Source organism: Paramisgurnus dabryanus, chromosome 17 (assembly GCF_030506205.2).
Source record: "Paramisgurnus dabryanus chromosome 17, PD_genome_1.1, whole genome shotgun sequence".
Lineage (NCBI taxonomy): Eukaryota > Metazoa > Chordata > Actinopteri > Cypriniformes > Cobitidae > Paramisgurnus > Paramisgurnus dabryanus.
Genome location: NC_133353.1, coordinates 20,322,107 through 20,340,945, shown reverse-complemented (window position 1 = coordinate 20,340,945; position 18,839 = coordinate 20,322,107). Strand labels below are relative to the sequence as shown.

At 39.5% G+C, this 18,839-nt stretch overlaps 1 protein-coding gene across 1 annotated transcript in view; it reads left to right on the top strand.

Moving 5' to 3' along the window:
* Nucleotides 1–18,839, top strand: part of alk (ALK receptor tyrosine kinase) — a 921,668-nt gene that overhangs the window by 711,572 nt on the left and 191,257 nt on the right. Inside the window, exon 5 of the mRNA XM_065288699.2 lies at nt 2,884–3,011. Within this exon, the coding sequence (XP_065144771.1) occupies nt 2,884–3,011 (128 nt within the window). The remainder of the gene's footprint in view (nt 1–2,883; nt 3,012–18,839) is intronic.

The window sequence follows — 18,839 nt, the reverse complement described above, 5'->3', positions numbered from 1 at the left end:
GATCAGCGGGTTGCAGGATGTGTGACGCGTTATACACGAGTGTTGCCAACAGGGAGGTTGTATAGTGCCCTCTGGTGGACAAACTATTTAACGGCAACACTCATGACATGGTTGAAGGCTGTTTCGTCCTTTTTTTTTTTACATTAATTTATCGGCCATTATGAATGCCGATACCGATAGTTTGGAAAATGCCTAATATCGGCCTGCCGATATATCGGTCGGGCTCTAATCTCAAACATGGAGAGGCTTCTTCGTGATCTCAACTAACAGATTCTGCAATAAAACAAAAATCACAAATTTTGGAAAAAAAACTTTGTTTCTCATTTTCTCGAAACTTGTGCTGCCGACTTGTGACACTGGTTTCCGTGATGGGTCACATATGCTCTAGCATCATAAATGTAGTATTTTGTGACAAAAGTCCAGATGACAACATGCGAAATATTAACAGGACTTCTTACCTTTGTGATGATATAACGATTGCGTCAAATTCATCCAGTCTGTATCAGATGTGTGAATAACCCATGAAAACCATCTAATAGAATACATCCAATGACCATTTTTGCCCACAAATGCGTATAATACATAAAATATTAGTCTGTTGTTTAAATCAGATTTCGCATGAACATCTTGTAATAGAATATAATATACAAATCTGAGGACTATTTACTTCGTAACACTGTATATGAGATTACACTTTAAGTTCCGCTAAACACATAAAACTGCGGTCAACTTTGTTTCTAAAAGTAGGCAGGAGTATAATACATAATATCCAAACAGCGTTGTCAAATATCTTGACGTCATCTGACTCACTCGTTCCTCCAATGACTTCATGGAAAATAATAATAGACAGAAGATGTAGACAATTAGATAACGAATCAAACATTCTTTGTGTGACATTTTATTCCCTGGTGTAGAAACTGCATTTTAAATGCTAACATAAGGATAAATAATAATAAAAACGAACATGTATGCATGTAAACAAAATACTTTTATTTTGGGGCTGACTGGCACTTAGAAAAGGCTCTAGTCTTACAAAAACCCTTGCAAGAACCTCATTTTTTGGGCCGTTTGACCTAAAACGTGAAACATAACTTCTTTAGACTTGTGGCTTTGGGATAATTGCATTTCTAGGTTTCACACACATATTTATCATTACGTTTTTTAGTAATAAAAGAGATGTTATGCAAAAAAAGTTTAGTCCTTATTTTTTGTGTGTTTTATTTTTTGCATATGTGCATACAGAGCTATTTAGTTATTTTCTTAATTCATTGCAACAGCATCAGTTGCAGTATAAAACAAAAAAGGTATGAATAGTTACAAAATATCTTAATTACATAAAATATGGGTAAGACCTTTTTTAGTCTTTTTATTACACATGTTACATGTTATTACTATAGTAATAACAGTAAATAATGTATAATTACTTTGAAACTGTTAACAATAGTTAATGCACCATGAACTAACATGAATAACAGTATTTACATTAACTAACATTAACAAGAATTAATAAATGCTAAAAACTATATTTGTATAGTATGCAAATTGTTATTCCACACAGTTTAAAACTGGTTAATTAGACAGAAGCCAGCTTTTACCTAGACACAATTGATATTAAATGTGTCAACTCTGTTTGTGTGAGCGATTGTTTTCAGTCTTGCAAAAGCAATTTGAGGTTGACTGCTAAGAGCATTGTAATGATTTTCCAAATGCAACCCTAATGATAATATATTATGCATTTGTTCACATTAATATGTATTATGCTGGATCTACAAAACAACATTAGCAATGATAAAAACCAGAAGCTTTGATGGCAAGTTCAACTCTCTGTACACACGTCATATATACCAAAATAAATATCTCTTATCACATTATTGTTATATTTTCTTCTTAGGATTTGCACCCACAAACACATATAATATGGAAAAACGGGCAATTACTTATTCACTTAGCTGACGCTTTTATCCAAAGCAACTTACAATTGCTATATATGTCAGGTCCCACGCCTCTGGAGCAACTAGGGGTTAAGCGTCTTGGTTATCCCGGGGTGGTTATCCCAATTGGGATAAGTAGCACTTAATCAACTGAAATCAGTCATGAAACACTACAAACACTGGCATATTAAAAACTTTAGGAAAATGTGAACAGTATTTTCCATTTAAGCATATCCAAGTGCATCATCATTCTCAGAGAGCTGCCTGTCTTCATTTCCCTGTGATTGCTAGCTGTCTTCATGTTTGTTTAGAGAATCACCACCCACTTAGTCATGGGTCTCAACTCTTCTTGTCTGAGCGAATCAGACGTCAATGCAAATCCCGTAGGGAGATTAGAAACAGCAACACAACCGGCAGGTTACTGGTCCAGGGGGGAAGAAAAACAGAAAAAAGGGTGGAGAGAAAAGGGAGGGCAATGAAGCCATTGGTCACTAGCCTCTAGCGAATTGAAATCTAAGCAATTTGCTTAATAAAATTAGCTAGATCATTGACTTCTTTATGAGAGGTGGTTTGTTTAAATGCACACAAACCCACAGAGCAACCATTTGCATCCCTGAGTACTACCACAGGCGGCTGGAAACAACATCTAGAAACACATTATACACAAATGGGCTTTGATTTTTATTAACCACAAACAGCTGTGGTATCTTAAAGAGTTGGGAATGTGCGATACATCAGCAGAAAATTACCCCAAAATGGAAGAGGGCACTGGCTTGGTGTCAGGCGGCCAGCAGACTCCTTCTGTAAGCTCTCCAGAGACTGCAGAAGTAACCCAAACAGGGGAAGCTGTCCCAAGGGCAACCCTGACCTCATACAGTCCACTGCAGAAACTTCACCGACCCTGCTGTCTGGTTCTGGTGCTGATCTTGCTGGTTCTTTCTCTTCTTTTCAGTTGGGCGGTGGTGCACCTTAGTTTGGGCACTCGTAGCAAACCTTTCAGGATTTCTTCCAGCTACAACCAGCCTGGCAACATTGAGACAGCGACCTATGACCCCCGTTTTACCACAAATTGCAGCATAGGTGAGTGTTAAACCTGCTTTAACCTTTTCTAAAGATTATCTCTTCATGGTGCTAAAACTTAATTCATTCATAAATCCTGGTGAAGAATTTCAATAGATGTTGAAAAGTTAATTGCTGAAAAAAGTGGTGATTTACTGTTTGGATTTTTTTGTTATTTTAATATTTTTGCAAAAATGGCTCACTGACTATCCCTAAACACTATCCAGCTGCAAATTCATACACTATAAATACATGGGTATGTAGTGTTAATTCAAATTGAAACGTTTCCATTATTTGAGAAGAAACTAAAGAGTTTTACATTAAAGTGAGATACAGAGTGAGATACAGAGTTATCAGGGACAACAGACAAATATACAGTTCAGTGGTCAATATACAAAAGTGTCTGACCACAGAATGATGTGGTAACAACCAAATGAAATATGATCAAAATAGCTCAGTCTGTGCTTTGATTTCTGTAAAACCTGTAACACTGGCAAACCTACATAAAACTAGAAACAATAAGATAAAGGATACAATATACAGTACAGGTAATGGGAAATCTCTCCGAGCATTGACTGACTGGAAAAGTAGAAAAAAACCATAATAGTTATCTTTAACAATTTTCAATAATTTTTAATTTGTTAACATTAGCTAGTTAACATTAACATTAGTTAAACATTCATATAAGGAGATCAGATGCAAAAGCCGCTAAACACCAACTTTGTCAAAAATTATAATGACATTACCTGAATGCTCTTGGCATGTATTACATGTTCATCAAATACTTCAAATCTGTTTCATCCCAACCTCAGGCCTTCAGAAATACCAGTTTGATGCCAGAATCCATTGCATCTTAGCTCTTCATATACATGTTTTAGCACATAATCATATTGTATAATTATATAAAGTTGTATAAATTAATTCAAGTATTGGTAATAAGCTTTTTTAATGAACTATAGTATGTATTTTAAATTTAGGGTTTTTTTTTGCTTAGATTTATAAATGCTTTACAAGCCAATATCTGTTTCCTGTTAATTTATAAAAAAAACAGTCTGATGCCTTGCTTTTAAATGTTGTCCTAACTCTGTGCTCATCTACTTTATGTAGAGCAACTGCCTTTTCCCACTTCCTCATTTGAATTACTGTACATTTATCACACAGCATTTATGCCTCATAGAACAACTGCAGCAACAACTAAAATTTTCCTCTCCCTCTCTTTTTTTAATTTTCTTTTTCTGCTCTGTGCTTCCTGATTCAATAACTGTTGGGGAAATTGCCCATGTCTGACCACAGGGAACAGAACGCTGCTTGTCATGCAAATTCAGAAGCAGACAGATCTCTTATTGTTTCAGGGTTGTTTAGCTCAGTAGCATAGTTTTTTTGTGTCTGCCCAAACAAATCCCTTTGGGGGTCACTATGTTCGGTGAGCTGTTCCCATTCTGCGTCACGTCATGTTCCTCTGTTTTTGCTGCTAAATGCCCTGTTCTCTCTTTCCCTAATCCATCCTTGCTGGCCATAATAGATATAAGCAGATTGACATGCTTTACAGCGTGGTTTGTCTTCCTGAAGCACCTGCCACTAGATCTCAAATTACCTGCCAGGCTGCTATCCGAAAAGGCATTTGTTTGGTGCACGGATTTGCAAAGCCAAGGCTTTTGTGTGTGTGGTTGTAAAAGAGATGTGTTGAAGATAAGAGATAAGACTTGAAATTCCCTTTATAAAAATGCTGTAATCAAATGAGTGCTACAAGAAGCCACTTTTTTGTTTGCTATTTGCTTAATGATCTAGTGCTCATGAGGCAAAAAATTGATCTTTGCATTTTTTTGATGAAACTGTGAGTGGGTGCATTTGCTGTCACACTGAAATACTTGATATTTGCTAGGGCATTTTAAAATTATTATTCTATAAATGGATCTCTTTAACGATTATACAAGCCATTTGTCATTCACCTACCCTTTAGTCAAAGTTTCTTAAAATAAACATTTCTTTTTCATGTTTTATACTCGGAAGAACCTTTTCACCTACACTGTGAAAAGTGAAACATTGGATTAACCTAATAAAATTGAAGTAACCATTCACAATAAAGATTTTACATTGATCTAATGTTTAGAAACCATTCAGTTCAAACTATTTTTTTTGCATTTCATGCAAACTCTTTTCTGAATTTGGGGTAAATCAAATATTTTAAATTGGCTCAAATTAAAAAAAAGGATTTTTAAAAGACTTGATCTAAATTCAGTTTCCTTCAATCTGAAATATGTATTCATTCCAATATAAAAGGCTTCACAATTGACATAATCTAAAAATTTTTAATTATCTCAATATATAAATACATGTTTAAATGAGTCATAATACAGCATTCCGAGACAGTTCAATTAATCAGTTCATTTCAAGTTCAATTTCATATATAGCATATTAAAATGTGAATATATCAAATAAGAACAAATTAGAAACCATTGGTATGTCAGTCCAAATAACATGATACAGCAGCTGCGGTTGAGGGCATGTTACTGAGGACCTTTGCTCCAGTTCTTCATCACTTGGCATATCCTGGCGAGACAATAAATAACCCCCATGAGTAAATAAATGAGTACACCACCCTCACATTCATTTCCACCTTCGCAAATGTAAAACATAAAGCATATAAAATCCACGTTCATATCGGCATTGAGCGCCCGGAGCATTTAGCCTAAACTCCGAGCGGCAAAATCAGTGTAACATTACACGTGATTAATTTAACGTTAATTGTCGGCAGAGAAATGCAATATACTCAAGCCTTAGTCAGGAAAACAACTTTTTTACAACATTCAGAGCGAAAAAATATTTTTTCCTTTCATAATATCCGTTCAATGAGTCTATATAATATTATCCCTATTACATTATGCTAGGTCACGCTAGCCTGTAAACCTGGCTATAGGTAAAAAGGTGACAGTCACCTTATAAAAACTGAACTACCTTATAAAAATTATAGTGTGAGTGCTGAAATAAAGGGAAAGGATAACGCAGACGTGCAATTTTGGTTAATTCGCCCTTACCTGAAAAACGGGTCCTGTTCGCGTTGTTTCAGCAGATAAGCGTCGACGTCGACTGCGTTCGGTCTCTCCCAGAAGAACTCTCTCGAGTTTTCATCTGTGCGCATGCGCAAACCGTGCTTAATCTAATAAAAGCAGTTTGATCGAATGTATGATTTGAATTTCATTGTTATGTTAAAATTATATTGTATCAATCTAATAAAAGTAGTTTGATCAAATGTATAATTTGAATTTCATTGTTATGTTTTAATTTATATTGTATCAATCTAATAAAATAGATGGAAAGACACATACAAATTACAAAATTTTATTTTACTTAACAATCTAATAAGCTTAGGCTATTGGAATGAAAAAAATTACATCAAACGAAAAACAGCCATGTTTTACTTTTTACAGTGTAGTAAAAAACCTACCAGAAAGGTTCTGTGGATGTTAAGGATTCCTTCTAAAACCTTACAGCTCCATAAATACAATTTTAGAAACCTATTTTTAAAAGTATAGGTTGTTTTGAGTGATTGCTAAATGGCTGCTTTCTCCTTTAATTCATGGTACTGTCACAAAAAAAATCTGACAAAAGTTTCAACTTGTTGCAATGCTTAGCTTATTTCTAAGTGTGCTTGTGTACTTTGTGTAATTGGTCAGGCATTACTAGGGAGTTCAGGGTGGCTGACCTGCCTTGAAAGTCGGAGCACCAGGTCTCTGTTATACTCTTCATATTCTGAATAGGCTCAATTTCCTCCTTTAGTGCAAGCCTATTAGATCACCCATTTTAATATCTGCCAGGGAAAGTCCACTGTCTTTGAAAAGTAGTAGCACACTTCTCTTTAACAAGCAGCATGATTCATGGTTTTACAACAAACAGTTCAACTGAATTGTAATACTTGGAGCTTGGAGTTTGATCAAATGAGGGATGGGAAAAGGGACTGTCTTAAGCACTACAAATAAGAGCAAAGATGAGATTTATTTGGTTCTGTACTATACTAATATCTACTTGCTGGACAGCCTTCGGTTGGTTCCTATCTGCCACATATCATCCCACCAACAGGAAACATTTACACATTTGCCAGTTGCTTTTTCCCACATTTTTTCCATGTTTGTATTACTATATGTGCTCCCTGGGAATCAAACCCACAACATTTGCAACATAAACTATTGGAATACCACAGAAAAGCAGCAGAAGCCAACAAATTACCAATAGACTGTTATGGTTTCCATTAAAACCAATCCCATTACATTAGAACCAATGGTTTCTATTGTTTATCAGCAGGGACAGCTTGACTTCTGTGACCATGTGTTCAAACACACTGTCATCTTTCAACAAAGATGCATTGGAAGCTGCCATCACTTCAGACTCAAGACAGTGCAGAGGTGGTAGATCATCCAATCATAAAATCTTAACTCACTCCCTATTTGTTTCTGTCTGAGTCATCTGCTTTTGCTCCCTCCAGTAAACCTGATTTTGATTACAGCACTATCATAAAATGTGCCTGGCAGGCTGAGTCGAGTTCTGCAGAGGTTTGATGAGGTCCATTTATATTCTTGAGTTACTCTTACCTTTTTTCCTAAGGAACAGCAATGTGAAGGGCCACTGCAATGTCGTCCTGCCAGTGCAAAGTAAAGGTGTTCAATTTTGCATCGCCTCTTGCTGTGAGTCAAATGACTTTAGAGAAAGTGTCCCTTGGTCTGTACTTTTTACGATCACTTATACAGGGTGTTTTGCTAATATACCCATCTGTGTGGGCTGAGAAGTGAACCACCCTTGAACAAAGGCAGTGTTTACAACTTTTATTGAGATTGTATTGTATTAAGATTTTGTGAGATCGGATCACAAGTGGATAAATACAGGTGTAAACGGGGTGTAAAACTTTTCTTTGAGCTTATCCACTTTCGACCACATTCACAGGTAGTCGAAAATGGATTCGAAGGATTGTTTCTGTGTGTGATGGCCAAGATTTAGGGAACACAATTCTTATACATTTATCCTTACATTGATTAATAAATAAAAGGGCATTACTATAATGGTTTGGTTGAAGATCTAAGCACAGGATTAGTTATGTGGTTTAAGATTAAAACATTACAACCAGTTAAAATTTATCTTTGGCTAAAATGATTTGTAAAACATAGTTCAAATTGTTCAAGTTCATTTTATAGTTAAGATGACTACATTTTTAATACCCAGTGTTTTGTTGGAATGGACCAGCCTAGTAACAAAGAGATTCAAACAGGAACTGGATCTGTTTTATTGAAAATCTAAAGAAATTAGACTGTATTAATTTTGATGTATTAGATGGGACATTGGAAAATGTGATGTTTTGATCAATGTGATTTTGTTTAAACCCAGGGTCCATGATCTCTAAAAGCCAATGTTGACAATTAAAATCACCTAAACAAACATGCCCCTACCCCAATAGAATCTGGATTTCTTTTGATAGACCCGCCCCACACATACGCAACCCAGGCAACAATGTTATTTAGTAGACACACACTTCACTGCTGATTGGCTGATTTGTTTTGCAAAAATCCCGGTTCACTTGGTCCAATCAGCGCAGGCCGGTTCATTTGGTCCAATCAGCGCAGGGCTGTGTAAAATCTGCCTGTCAATTACAGTACCTGCATGCGCCACAGATCCCCCCTCCCCCTCGTGAATGTTACAATATCACGTGCATCCGCCTGAAGTTCACAAGTGTGTTGGATTGAACACAGCATTATGGCGAAGAGAACACATACTAACAAACTTCTGATTCCTCGGTTAACAACCAGAGCTAGAAAAACAAAAAAATTTAAAGAAGGAAACAAAGATAGAAAGCGACCGTGACCGTAATAAAACTAGGATCAATATCGGACCACAATTTGAAAGGTGGAGGAACAGTTAAAAGAATGAGGACCATTTTTATTAATAATATTAATATTACTCCCACTGTATCCGTTTTTATAAACAGTGATCAAATATTTAAGCTTCCTAAATTACACCAAGGAATTACAGTTTGACAGTAAATATATAAACAACAATTATTTTAAAGTTAAGAGGCTAGTGCCCTACACTGCAAGAAAACAATCCCAGGGTAAGTTCATTTTCTTTGCTTCTAAAACACAACCCAATTCAACCGAACCCAATTTAATTCAAAATACAAGTATAGCCTATTTTGCTTTTCATTGTTTGTTCTACAATGTATTTTCTAAAAATATTTTCTACTACTTCATTCGCATGTTTAACTTTATTGCGATAAAGGATATCGACCGCACCTTTACACAATCTTTCCTCTGAGCCATACCCCTCCCAGTCTACGAGGTATTGGATACGAGATCATGAATCAGGTAGGCTTCTTCACCATCTAGGATGAGTGGAGGGGGGCCTGTCTGCCTGGAATCCACAGCCGCCCCTGGATCATCAGCAGGTTCGGGTAGTGATACAAAGGAGGAGAAATACAGTAGTTATGTGGGAGTTGGAGGCAATATGTCCCAGGATTCGTTTGTTTAGGAATTTTGAAAGGGCCAACATACCTGGGGCTCAGTTTCTTGCAGGGAGGTGAAGCCGCAGATCAAAGTTACTTAAGTCTTTCTCTTCCTATAGCAGGGCTCCAGACTAACTTTTTTCACTAGGAGCATTGTGGCCCCTAACTAAACATTTTTGGGGCGCAACCAGAAAATTTAGGGGCACACACCGTAAATCAACATGCTAACCAAATATTCACATTTCTACCAATTTACACTGTATTACCAATAAACACTTTAATGATAGATGCAGAAAGTACAATGTGCTGTTTTCAAATTCAGTGTCACATCACAAAAAAGGTCAAATTTACTGGTCGCACATGTGCGACTGGATGTAAAATTCAGTGGCACACTCTAAAATTTTGGTGGCAAAATGCCACCATTTGGTGTTAGTCTGGAGCCCTGTATAGGAATAATGTAGCATTTACTGCCAAACAGATTAATACTATTAATGTCTTGCAGTCCTATTTAAGTAGTATTCAGTATTTATTGTCCCCCTGCGAGCGGCTCCTGGACGCAGGTTGGTTTCTTTCGGGTTCGACCTTGAGCATGAGGTGCCGGCTTATCCGGATGAGAACTGTGAAAGGCAGATATGAGACTAGGGTTCAGGATATCGACCGCACCTTTACACGATCTTTCCTCTGAGCCATACCCCTCCCAGTCTACGAAGTATTGGATACGAGATCATGAATCAGGTAGGCTTCTTCACCATCTAGGATGAGTGGAGGGGGGCCTGTCTGCCCGGAATCCACAGCTGCCCCTGGATCATCAGCAGGTTCGGGTAGTGATACAAAGTAGGAGAAATACAGTTGTATGCGGGAGTTGGAGGCAATATGTCCCAGGATTCGTTTGTTTAGGAATTTTGAAAGGGCCAACATACCTGGGGCTCAGTTTCTTGCAGGGGAGGTGAAGCCGCAGATCCTTAGTGGACAACCAGATTCGCTGACCGGGTTCATAGATCGGATTTGGAAGTCTGTGGCGATCCACCTGTTCCTTAGCCCTTTTGACCGCGCGGAAGAGGTGTACATGTGCTTGATCCCATGTTTCTTGACTTCTATGAAACCATTGGTCCACAGCAGGTACTTCAGAGGCTTCATCATCCCAGGGGAGCATGGGTGGTTGAAAGCCTAATATGCATTTAAAAGGGGTAAAACCAGGGGCTGTTTTCTTGAGTGAGTTTTGTGCATATTCCGCCCAAGGCAGAAATCGGCAAAAATCGTTCTGATTCTGTTGACAATACGTACGTAAAAATTTGGTTTATTCTTGGTTGAGGCGTTTTGTTGTCCGTTGGATTGACCGAAGGGCGGAGCCGCGGCAAGCTCGAATGGGTTCACCGCAGCTATAGTGCAGCCATCTTGTGCTCAGCACTCATGCCCCTCCCCCTCATCGAGTGTTGCAATCTCATTCAGAGGCTAGGTAGAGCAAGCACGCTGTTATTATAACATTAATGGCACTTTGTTATAACGATTTCATCGGCCTGGGTCTGCCTCACTCCAGTACACTACTGCTCTCACAATGCTTTGTGCTACCCTGACAGTCCCTCTTTAGACACAATGTAAATGCTGGTCGTAACAGGTCCGCCCACTTGCTACATGCCCCCCAACCTCACTGTAATGGCAAAATGTGAATATTGAATTCCTCTCAAAAGAGCATTTACCTTCCTCGCTATGCATGACATGATCTGACACCCCATGGCTGTGCCGTGTCTTCACAATGCATTCACACCCTTACCTGCAGAAAGTGGCTCATGGCTGTCCACTGCCCCGGCGACGCTTGTCGACAATATACTGGGCTGGATCCTAGATGTAATGCAGAATTATTTGGCACATTTTCTTTTACATTTAAAATGAGCTAAAAAATGTTTATTAAATACACTGGAAATTCATTATTTAATGTCTATAAGAAAGATGCCATGCAGGGAAATTGCAAAATTGAGGTTTGACCATTATACAAGAAATCCTGATTCGGGCAGCAAGGGCATAAAATAGGATGAAAGGAAAAGATATACAAAATTAATGTTGGGTATTAAAATTATTGTGTTTTGGAATCTGTAAAAGGTGTTCAGAAAAAAGTGATCAAAATATTCTGCACACACTGTAATGGGAATTTGGAGAATTTGGGGTTCATGAGACAGCATCAATTTTGTTTGAAAGCGAGAATCCCGCTCTGAGCATGGCGGTCGGGACGCTTAATGCTAAAAGTTACACACAGCTGCACAAAAACGCTATCGATATCGGCATCACCTCACGTTTTCCTCTTGGGCTCGGAGCCCGGTTCAGTGTGCAGAAGGAAAGTGGTGACCATGGATCATCTGCGACGGGGTCAGGTGCGCATTGTGACAGCGAGCCAGCCTTCGGTGCGTGGAACCCTCATCTTTCTCAGTTTGCGCTGCAGTATTTTCAAACAAAAATTCAACATTCTAGTTCGGTCAGACAAACTTGATGGTGTTTTTTTTTATAAATCGACAAACTTGATGGTGTTTTTTTTAATCACCAAGGAGGTTTGAAGTCTCACTCTCTGTACAGACTGGCGAAACATCTTCTATTATGGGCTCACCGTACGCGCATTCAGAGCAACCCATGTCCCGGGAATAGTCAATACAAGGTTGAGACATGCTCCCCCGCAATGGCCCGCCACCGGGAGAATGAAGATTACACCCGCAGATGATTAAGCGGAAATTTACCTATTTGCCTCAGAGGAGAACACACATTGTCCAGCGTACTTCTAAACGTAGTGCGACGCCCTGCCACAGACGGCCAGCACGCTGCCTGTATGTGTTTCCCCCGTAGCTCTGCTACCTCAGATTCTCTGCAGGATCAGGGTGGACAAATGCACAGTGTTGCTGATTGCTCCATTCTGGCAATATCAATCAACCTCCCCATGGCAGATGGCGAACAACCACCGAACACGCTCAGCCCCATTAGAGCCCTGAGAATTCAGTCATTGGGTATGCCTATCACTAAACAGAGTTTAAATGGATCGTCACGGGTCCTGTCAGCTTAAACTTTTTCATCTTATTACGGTGCCACGGATGACTCACCTGTATACAATTTGTGACGCAACCGGCTGATCCTCGCAATTCACAGTCATCATATTTTGCAGCCTGTACGTTCCTGCCTTAAAAACGCAGGTCCTGTCAGCTAGCCATTTCATACATTACGGTGCACATGAATAGGTTCACCTGTATACACGCTATGTTATTTAGGTTATTAACCCTGGTTCCCTGAAATAACATGAACGAGCATTGCGTAGCTGGCCATGCTTAAACGTCACGCAGCGAGAGTTCTTTTGACTGTGCGCTTCAGTCGAATACGGTAAAGCTCTATTGCGTTCGACCCCGGACTAATATAGGGCGTAACCTTGCCCCTTTTTGCGGACTCAAACACCATTTGTCTGTAATTTTTACAGAAGTTAACCAATAGGCTGCAATCGAGGAGTAAACAGGAGTTTCCATAGCGTCAGCTAACTGACACAATGCTTGTTCCCGTTATTTTAAAACCCCCACTTTCCGTAAATATGTTCTCATTTTGCCATTCAGGTAACTGGGCTGCATTTATTTATTCCAACAACTGGCCTCTATAAGGGTTTGAACCAGCAACCTAATCTTCTCTAGGCTATATCATTCCCCATTAAGCAGTGCAGTTGTCAGAGTCTAACTCTGCAAAACCTGCTGCTTCACATCCTGGTATGGACTGTGGATGTGCACCAAGCTTTCCCCTCACCATCAATCATTCAGACCTGCGAGACTGACTCAGTGAAATGAGCTGTGCTGAAAGAGGAAAGATCACACATCTAGGGAAAGTCCAGTGCGGATGACACTTAGTGGTCATGTAGTAAGATTATAGGGATATGTGTGGGTGTGTGCTTAAGCATGAGAAAGAGGGTTTCTGAGGGGGCTTTTTTATGAGACGGGGTGGCAAGAGTTTAAAGGGGGACATTTTCACAATTTTAAATTCAAATGAGCTGATCTCTGCACTAAATGGCAGTGCCATGGTTTGATAGTGCAGATTAAGGGGCTGTATTATCCCCTTCTGACTTCACAAGGGAAGCCAAATTTCAATGACCTATTTTTCCCACATGCTTGCAGAGAATGGTTTACCAAAACTAAAACCCCATTCACACAGACCTTTGGTCCCAGAAAAAACCTGTAAAATTGCCAGACAAGCATCTGTGTGAACACAAACTTGTCCCGTTAATCTTCTGGGATCGTTGCCGGAAAGAGGACCTAGTCAGATATACGGAAAACCCTCTGTAGCCGAAACAATGCCATAATGGGCGTGTCGTACAAGTTATGGTTCAGCTCCTTACAATGAGAGATAACATGCATATAAACATTCACCACAAGAAATGTTGCAAACTAGATTGAAGCAGTTATCAGGAAATGATAAATGAGAAGCATAAACAATGACGCACGTGCCGTAGGGAGGACACGCGTGTCATGGCAAAAGGAAGTTGGTTCAACTTTTTAAAATGAGGGATTTACAACATTCACGACGAGAAATGTCAGCAAACTGGACTGAAGCAGATATCAGGTAAGTTAGCTCGTTACTTACTGCGTTGAAACGGAGATCATTCAGCAGCATAAAAGAATATCGCGTCACGTGCTCATTTGAGCTATAATAAACGTAAATACCCGTGCGTCATCCCAACAAGATATATCGTTCAGCTCCTCAAAATGCAGGTTTTAAATGCATATAAATAACACAAAATAGTGACTGCACACTCACTTGCAAAATAATTTTCTTGTCAACAACGCATATAGCCTTCGTCAAGGTATGCATATAAACATTCACGATGAGAAATGTCTGAAAACTGTATTAAAGCAGAGATCAGGGAGCTCGTCAAATATCCATGAACCGGAGATCATTTACCAGCATAGAACTGTGCGTTTACACGCTCCTTTATAGTCTTGTCATAAACAAAAATGCACGGGAGTGGTTTCTGGAGAGAGAAATAATAAATAATTTGCAAACTTCAGATGCTGCGTAGAAGAGAGGGCGGGACTTTCCAGGTCACGTGTCTTTCCGGGACCATCAGATGCCGGGTAATCATGGCAATGTGAATGAACAAAAAAATCTAAGGATTCCGTAAAAATCCAGGATGCCTTTCCCGTGTATTTTCCGGAATGTCTGTGTGAAAAGGGCTTAAGTTACTGGGTTGATCTTTTTCACATTTTCTAGGTTAATAGAAGCACTGGGGAACCAATTATAAAACATAAACAAAAGTCAGATTTTCATGATATGTCCTATTTAAAAAGTCATATGATGCTGTTAATTTGATTTTGGAGCAGATTTATAGCAGAGGCAAGGCTTACCCAGTAACAATGATGATAGTGATGATTAAGGTGAAAATGTCATGCAATGCATCATTGAAAGAGAATACATTATCAAATTATATTACTCTGTGAGATAATTAAATAATTGTTTAATTAGTAAATGAGGGTTATACAGTATACTGACTGTTGAGTATAATGTAATGTGATGGCTGGTGTTTATTGGCGATCAGTTTTATAATGAGTGTGTAAAACGTGTATTAACTTTCTCCTTGCACCTCGCTATGCAATTTTCCAGGTTTTTTTTATAACTGACAGCCTCGGAATTATGAGGGTATTATACTTGAATTATTACATATGAGTTGTCAGGACTTTTGAATAGACAAAAAGAGGTTGCCTGTGATATAAGTGATATAACCACAATTCAGAAAATGACAAAATCGCAAATCCAGTGTCAACAAGTGTCATTATTGCAACTGATTGAATATGATATGGAGACCACATGTTGTAAAGGCTAAAAACTATACAAACCACTTTCTCATACAGTCTTAAAGGAACAGTATGTAAGAAATGTATATCAAATAATCATAAAATGGCCCTGATATGTCATATAGACATTAAGAAATCATTTTCATTTCAAATACTTATATCACTGACAACAGTGGTCTGGCCAGGATATTGTCATTTAAAAAGTGGAGTTGCAGCCCTCAAATGATGTTTATGTTGTCATTTTGTATATTGGCCACCAGCTGTGTGATTGCAGTACCAGTTTTAGCCACAAGTTTTGTGATTGCAATACCAGTTTTTGGCCACAACCCTACATACTGTTCCTTTAAGCTTGTTAAATCGTCTATAAGATGAATCTAGGATCGAGGATTGTACACAAATCAGACTTAAAAAGCTTGCAAAGAATTTGTGATATTATTCCATCATTTGCCATGTATTAAAACATCACCATAATGAATGTTTAGTCTATGCTACTGGCCCACTGTTGGCCCAAAGAAAAGAGAGCAAAAGCTTTTTATTAGCAAACCTCAGGTCTTAGGGTTTTAACTGACAAGAAATGTGGGATGTATACCTTGTGCTCGTCTGTTTAAGCAATGAGTTACCAGGCAAAGACGTATTTGTTTGCACAGACAACACTGCGACTGTTGCATATATCAATTGCCAAGGCGGTTTACGCTCTCGTCACCTGTCCCATCTCGTCCGTCATCTCCTCCTCTGGAGTCAGAAAAATCTGAAGTCTCTTCGCGCCATTCACATCCCGGGCTCACTCAACACAGCGGCAGATGCCCTTTCTTGAGCTGCACGTCTCCGCAAGTGGCGACTCCATCCCCTGTCGGTTCAGCTGATGTGGAAAGGTTTCGTCACAGGCTTATGCACTTAAATGGAATCGGTTCGTCTTCTGGTGTTCTTCCCAAAGTGAAAACCCCAGAGAATGCCCGATCAGTGTCGTGCTTTCTTATCTCCAGCACCATTTGGAGAATAGGCTGTAACCATCTACTATTTAAGTCGATATCGCTGTGATATCCGCCCACCACTCGCCCGTAAACGGCAGAACTGTGGGTCAGCACCACCTGGTCATTAGATTTCTTAGAGGCGCTCGCAGGTTAAATCCTTCATGCCTTCCCTCTATTCATCCTTGGGACCGGTCCGTGGTGCTGAAAGCCTTACAGGTTCCCTTCAAGCCTCTCCATACTGTGAGTATTAATGCTCCTCGCATTGGCTTTTGTTAAGAGGATAGGGGACCTCCATGCATTTTCGGTTGATGATTCGTGTCTACAGTTGGGACGTGCTAAATCCAGTGTAACATTGAGAACCAGGCCCGGCTATGTGCCTAAAGTTCCCACCACTTCCTTCAGAGATGAGGTAGTGAGCTTGCAAACGCTGCCTTTGGAGGAGGCAGACCCAGCCATGGCTTTGTTGTGCCCTGTTCATGCACTACGTGTATATATAGACAGAACGCAAAGCTTTAGAACCTCAGTCCAACTCATTGTCTGTTACGATGGCCAGCAGAAAGGGAAAGCTGTAACCAAGCAGAGATGTCCCATTGGATTGTGGATACTATAGCCCTTGCATACCTAAAGCAATATATCCCTTGCCCATTTAATTTATGTGCTCACTCTACACGTAGTGTGGCATCATCTTGAGCATTGTCTCACGGTTCTTCGCTAACAGACATTTCTAAAGCTGCAGGGTGGGCGACACCTAATATGTTCACCAGGTTTTATAGTGTTTGTATCAAGCCGGTATCCTCTCAGGTTCTTTCTTCAAACCAGTGAGAACACCGAGGGGCGGCTCGTATGTTGGCTTGCAGCCTTTATTTTGGTGCTGCATATTTGCACCACTATGGAAAGTCCATTGGCGCAAAAACATCTAGAAGAAGATTTTTGGGCTCCTCCACTGCCTTGAAATCTGATGTTGCGGAGCATCGGCTGTCAGCCTTACCAGATGTATTCCTTGTAAAACTGTTTAGGCTAGGCATCCACAGTGTGTCCCCTACATGGGGTTCCTATGTGCGTATAGTCCATGGAGTTAAAATCCTCCCCGTTTTCTCTTAGCAGAGCCCCGCATTGACTCAGTCATACCATGTACTTTCAGAGTTGTCTATGAGCAACCTGTCTGTTGTTTCATATTTTTATGTCATCCAGTTAAACCTTCTTAGGGGATGGCTTCCACAGTGTTCTTAACTCTGCCCAGACTAAGTCAGTGTTTCTTAACTCTGTTCCTGGAGGCCCAATGCTCTGCACATCTCTTTTATCTGACAGACTCAGTTCAGTTCATGGAGATCTCTTCTGATGAGCTGATGATTTGAATCAGGTGTGTGAAGTAAGACATACAGAAATACAAAATGTGTAGAGCAGTGGGCCTTCAGGAATAACTTTAAGAACCACTGGACTAAGTCACTTCCCCAGTTCGCTGTTCACTATCGTGGGTTAAGGAACAAGTAGTGACTGGCCTTCTGCATTCAGCCTCTGTCCGTCTCTCCAGTGGAGTCGGAAGGCTCATGCAGGCACTAGAAGGGACCTGCTGCAGTGGGGTTTTGGTAGGGATTTCCAATTCGTTGGTCACGACTTGACGCCGTAGTGACCGAATGAAAGGGAACATCTTGGTTGTGGATGTAACCCTTGTTCGCTGAAGGAAGGGAACGGAGACGTCCCGTTGCCACAGTTTGCTATTCCATTGCTGAAACCAGGCCGGGCTTGGATTTCTCAGCAAATAATATAGCTATTTTGGTATTGTGCACCTGCTACTTATACTGTATAGACACCTGGCGGGGGCGGCGCCAACATTATGCAAATACCTGCATGCCAAGTTCATTGCTGTTTTGTTAGTTTCTCGAAGTAGATAGGTCCCCAATTTGTCGGTCACGATGTGACGTCTCCATTTTCGTTCCTTCAGGGAATGAGGGTTACATCCGTAACTGCAACAATTCACAATGACAAAATGATCAGAAGTCATTTAGTGTCAGTGAAAGTTGCCAATCTAAAGTGTCATTGACTTTTGTCGTTGAGAGAGAATTGAGCAGAGTTTAACTTTATGCAAATAAGCAGCAATGCGCAATGTCAACTGCTCATGAGAATGGCTGGATTCTACATGGTTACATATTGATAGTAGGAATGTCTGGCCGCACTGTTTAAAATAATGGTTCTTAAAAATAATTTTTTTTCATTCCCCAAAGAAATTATTTTTCTCACCTTTTCAGTATTTAGATCATTTTACCGCTACAAAGAATTATTTGTGTAACAGTAAGGTTCTGTGGTTTTAAAACATTTTTTATGGAACCATACAGCCAGTGGTGTGTTTAACACTTTAGGAGCCCTAAGCAAGTCCAAGGACCATGCCCCAACATTGCCAAGCTTTTTTGAAGTGTACAACAGTAATATTCAGTATATAGAATTAAGTTAGACATATATAAACATTTTTATTTTATTTTGAACTTATTTTAACATGACACAAAATTGTATGGTGGCCGAGAAGTGCAAAACAAAACAACAAATCTAAAATTAAAACAACAAATGACACCTCTGTCAATCAAGACAACTGCGTCAT